Here is a 5,229-nt window from a genome sequence, read left to right as displayed (position 1 = left end):
TTGGTATTACAGAGTTTTTTTTATTAATTGATCTTGCTCATGTTTGGCAGATTTACTACATTAAATTCGTCAACTGGTTTCTGTCGGCAAACTTGTATGTTTTCCTTCCTCTTCTGAGGAGCTCCCTTCGGTTGCAGATCCACCATTTCTCTTCAAGTATGATTCCTCTCTCTCCCCTCCAAACCAATGTATTCTGCTTTCATTCTTCACATACTGCTGCATGGTTGGTGAAAAGAAGAAAAGGAAAAAAAACCAGCCGAAGGATTGTTGAATAATCATGGTGATATTTCTGTAATTAGGTATGTGCGTTTAGATCTCGATCTAGATAACAGTGTTGTTGCTTCATTGAACGTTGTGGGAAGTGAATTAACTGCAAATCGCCAATAGTATTATGACCCAAGTTGCATGCAGGCTCATACTGCAAGCCCAGATAATTGTTTTCAACATGCAGTAACACTTTCAACAGGTAATGCTTTGTAGAACCATTTCAAGAAGTAGAAGTTTCAAGAATGCAGGCTGTCTTAGAAACGCATATGCCATTTTATTGAAAAGGTAGCCCGCCTTGTGGGGGATGACACATAAATTAAAACAACCTCTGGTCCCATCTATATTCTCTTAACTTGATGTACCCTATAAACACACTTGATTTTCTTCCATGATTTCCTCAAAACTCTCACAAAGCTTCAAACATAATGGCTCTCATATACAGAAACAATTAGAAACAATAATCTTCACCAACCAAAGTCTCATTGTTTTTCTTGTCCGAATATACATGGTTTCTAATTCTAACAGGTCATCTTCTTCTGCTAAAAATTAGAAGAACAAGCATACAACTGATTATTCTTTGACCTATTTCTTTCCCCTTTTGTAATCGAGTTAAATTTGCAGTCAACTTGATATATTTTATATCTTGTTAGGAGGAAATCAACACTGCTCTCTTCCAATCATTAAAGCTCTGGTTTAAAATGCCCTGCGGAACATGATAATAGTATGTCAACATTAGAAGAATGTCGTAACCCCACTCTGCATCGATCTCAAATGAACCTCTGCAAATTACCATTTGATCCCAAATTGTCAACAGCTGGACAAGAATCAAATCCCACTTGGAAAAGACCATGGAGCTCATTGTCTAAGACAGTCTGCATGTAGAAAAAGATGCCTCATTTTAGTATTACAAGAAGAAAAAGGGCGTGCAACATGAATTGAAGAAATTAAACTCCACCTGCGGCAACAAAGGGTATTTTGGAGTTGTACTGGAGATACTAGGCAAGGTCCCTTGAAATGTTCCACGATGAAAACGGTGAGAGGAGCTCGATCCAGGAACAAATCCGAGAATAGCTCTGGTGTCACTCCGTGAATTAATTATCTACATGGGGAAATCTAAGATGAAGTTAAATTCGTCAACAAACATAATTCCCATACACGTCAAATCACCAATCAAGTTCAATAATAGGGTGATCTTGACTTACATCTTTTGACAGAATCTGTTCTATATCAACGTTCTGTTCAGGATTGACAGTGGCAAGTTTCATTGACAAAAACTGCAACATGATAGCAAGCACATTTTCACCGAATATTAGAGCACTCAAGAGCCACACCATCACGGTTTTAAAATTGATTTGCATTTGTAAATGAGCAGACATTTCTCGATGAAAATATCTCCCAAAGTAATTATAGTACAAGAATATAGTTGAACCTAAACTCTTGTTTCATCTATAGTCAGAGCAACTTTCTGTCAAAAAAAAGTAGGTACTAAGTTGTTAAAAGAGAGAATATCATCATCTGGTATTGAAGTAGCAATATGGGACCACGGATAAAAAAAGAAACTAGTGATATAAGATCAATTGAACAGGCTTGAGTCCAGTTCCCATTGGATATATGTCACTGTCCCATTGGATTTATGCAACCTTTGACTCTTTGGTTTTGAAACATACCGTGGGAAAGAAATGAACAAGTTCCTAATCTTTTAGAGTTGCAAAATAGCATACCTCAACTTGTTGTTGTAGTGACTGCACGTAGTTGATAATCTCGTCAAGCATTACTGCCTTCCCAGTAATCTAAAACAGTAAATAGCATCAAATTAATAAGTACACAAAGGAAGATAAGAGATCACTCTGATTTGTTTACCGATCAAGAGAGAGAGAGAGAGAGAGAGAGAGAGAGAGAGAGAGAGAGATCATTCTGAAGCTTGACACACTCCGATTACCTTATTGCATCCGGGTACAAGTTCTTGAAGCAATCTCATCCTCTCACTAATTTTTTCTCGTCTGACCTGAAAGCCAGATAGTTCTATCATTCCAAGCTAATAACAAAGAAAAAACTTTTCTTAGAAGTATTTAACATGTTAATAAGAAGGTACCCTTTCGGCAAGGCTATGACTGTTTGTGGCCTGGCCCCTTCGTGCTCTAACATGAATATAATTTTCTTTAAAACCATCTGCACTGGAAGCATTTTTACCTTGTTTTCCCGTTTGTTTACCACGAAAATTTGAACCTGGGTTTTGTTCAGTTATAGGTTTCTTTTCATCTGGTTCTTTTTGAACATCGGAGCTCTGACCAGACAGATCCTTCTCCATCTCCCCCTCAGCATTCTACCGCGGACAACAAAGCACTTTCACTCTTTTGGTAATAAAAAAGCAAAAGGCCAGAAAATCTTCAAGATCCTAAATGTTGTAATAGTATATAACTCAAGTTACCTGTTGCGGGCTGACTGGCGAATTGTTATAATCAGACACTCGTTTCCTTCTCTTTGCATTAGGTGAAGATCCTACAGCACCCTCTCCTGAGATTTGGCGATCATCCTGAGACAGTGCACCATATGTTGAAGGTCGTCCAGTGTCACCCTCTTTACTTGAGGCATAATTCTGAGGACACTCAGAATTAGCAATCTGGCTACACTCGGGAACGCCAAAGGAATTAACCATATCTGAGAAGCTGCCACTTCCAAGGCACGGAAGCTTTGGCACAAGTTCAACAAAGGTGGAACTGGATGGATACTGTACCAGGTGGGATGTGCCACTAATTCCCTGATTTTCCAGATCAATAGGGTAGGGAGTACTGGAAAATTCTCTGTCAGAAACCATGGAAGAGCCCCCAAAATTTTCATTGTGGCTCAATGAAACGAGTGGATCCCAACCGGAACTAAAGAAAGGATCAGCTCCATTTGAATGTTTATACATGGAGACAGAGTTCATAATCATTCCTGAAACCTTTTCAGGCAGTGGGTTTGTGCCCAATCCTGAAGATGGACATTGGAGGATACCCTCATTTTCACGACCATCCATCTCCTAAATTGAGAAGCTACACCGACAGAACTAGGAAACTCACTTGTATCCTAAGCAAGAGAATCCCCGACCAAACAGTTGCTTCAGACCAGGACTAAAACAAATGAAGCTATAAAACTAAGGTAAAGTGGGTTTGACCAAAATTGACCGGTGATATCTTGCAGGACTCAACAAGGAACGAGAAACCTTGGCAGCTTTATAGAACTCATAGGGTGTAAAGCGAAAGAAGCCTCTTATTGCAGCATCCTATAGACACAAAGTAAAAGGACCAATCCAAATCTGTCAGGCATAAAATCTAAACGGCACCAGCAAATTACCTCTTCCTTTCGAAAACCCTAGGATCGAGCCTATCCAATTCTAAGGAAAAAGGACCATGCTTCCCAGACAGGAAAGTGAACCTTTCAGAGCATAAAGTAGACTCAGACAAGCGACGGCATCAGCTAATTAACAGCTCGACAGACTAGCGAAAAGAGAGCAGATTCCCTTTTCCTCTTTTGTTTATGGGAATTGGGAGAACTGAATTTTTCATGTCCTCCACTCAATCAATCATCATTGCGTTTGCCAAAAAAGAAATCAATGTGATTGATTTAAGCAAGCTCGGATCTTTTCAAAGAAATGCTTGATTGAGAAGGATCACTTCAAGTTTCAAGCAATGAAAATCTGGTATTTGAAGTCGTGCCCAGGGAAATCCAAATGAAGAAATAACCAGTTCAAGTTTTGAAATCAAAAGGCCCAACAAACCCAAGAACCACTAGACCAGGAGTTGCAGAAACCCTTTTGACAGATTCTCAGATAAGTACCAAAAGAAGAACAGAAAGCATCAAATTTTTGCTATAATTGTGCACTAACTGAAATGGGGCAGTGTTTTAGCACTGAACCCCGAATTGGGTATTTGGTTGTACCTTCAAGAGCATCGAATGCTCTCTTAAAATTCGACAAGAGAATCCAAATTCACCACTTGGGTACCTGCTTAAACGAGCAGAGGAAGTATCAAATATCAACTTTAACAGATCATATACAATCTAGTGAGCTCTTAGGCTAGAGACAGAGAGGAGAGGTAGACAGAGAGGAGAGGCTTTGCATACCTGCCTCAGCCATGGAGTGACATGTAAGGTTTTAAAAGACAAAACTACTGCCAAATGCTCTTCAGTTGTAGGTGAATTATTACAGAACCTAATCACTTATCCCTTCCACTGCTTTCCAACTTCACTCCCGTAATTTCTCTCACTCTAATCTTGGATTATAATATTATCGTTATGTACTCTGAATCTTCGCCATATTTTAATTTTTTTCCCTCTCAGAGGAATTCTTTGGAGAGGTGCTTCCCTTCAAGACCAAGTTTGCTTGCTTGCTTATTTGACATGGTACTTTTTTTTACTGACACACTTTGCCAACTATTCCAACAGACCTCTCTTGGCTGTTACACACTCATTTTTCTCAGTGCCAACTAAACCCCCACCCCAATTTATACTGAGAAATCCATTTATGCACCTAACCTCCATCATCCTCCATGTACACTACCATCCATCACAGGAATTTTCACATCTCTCATCTAGACCACCAAACTGTGGACAACATAGATTTCCCTTAAAAAAAAATATATATCATCTGTCTCAATTCTCAAACGTGTTCGTGCAAACTTGATGATACATTTGAACAAGTGTACGGCTGTGATTAGACAACAAGGATGAATACCCGTGGTTGCAGGACAGAGAAGACTTGCTCTTTGTCTCCCTACATTTTAATATCTTGTGCAAGCAGCAATCTTTTTCTTTTACTTTTTAGGGGCTTCGGGTCTCAGGAACATAAGGAATAATGGAATCTAATCATCAAATTTTACCTATTTGTCATTGTACGGGTTCCAGCTGTATATGTGCGTTTTTTTTTTTCCGTCCCTGAGCAGCTGTATATTATGTGCATTGCCTGTTCAAAGCCTCGGCCAACTA

The 5,229-nt window shown here is 39.3% G+C and overlaps 1 protein-coding gene across 3 annotated transcripts; it reads right to left on the bottom strand.

The window, feature by feature from the left end:
- Positions 1-517: 517 nt before the first annotated feature.
- Positions 518-4,711, bottom strand: LOC122318969 (transcription factor bHLH74-like). 3 transcript variants are annotated; one of them, XM_043136773.1, is made up of 9 exons: positions 4,369-4,707; positions 2,696-4,249; positions 2,360-2,590; positions 2,207-2,272; positions 1,989-2,057; positions 1,470-1,541; positions 1,223-1,366; positions 1,058-1,139; positions 518-970 (listed from the first exon to the last, which is right to left on the bottom strand). In XM_043136773.1, exons 2-9 carry the CDS (start codon positions 3,281-3,283, stop codon positions 948-950), a joined length of 1,275 nt encoding a protein of 424 aa, XP_042992707.1. In that variant the 5' UTR covers positions 3,284-4,249; positions 4,369-4,707; the 3' UTR covers positions 518-947. The 3 variants fall into 3 exon arrangements, with proteins under 3 accessions (XP_042992707.1, XP_042992708.1, XP_042992709.1); XM_043136774.1 differs by lacking the exon at positions 4,369-4,707 and having other exon boundaries at positions 2,696-4,362; XM_043136775.1 differs by lacking the exons at positions 518-970; positions 1,058-1,139 and having other exon boundaries at positions 1,246-1,380; positions 4,369-4,711.
- Between the last annotated feature and the right edge of the window lie 518 nt (positions 4,712-5,229).

This window comes from Carya illinoinensis, chromosome 8 (assembly GCF_018687715.1).
Source record: "Carya illinoinensis cultivar Pawnee chromosome 8, C.illinoinensisPawnee_v1, whole genome shotgun sequence".
Taxonomy (NCBI): domain Eukaryota; kingdom Viridiplantae; phylum Streptophyta; class Magnoliopsida; order Fagales; family Juglandaceae; genus Carya; species Carya illinoinensis.
This window is presented reverse-complemented; position numbering and strand designations above follow the sequence as displayed.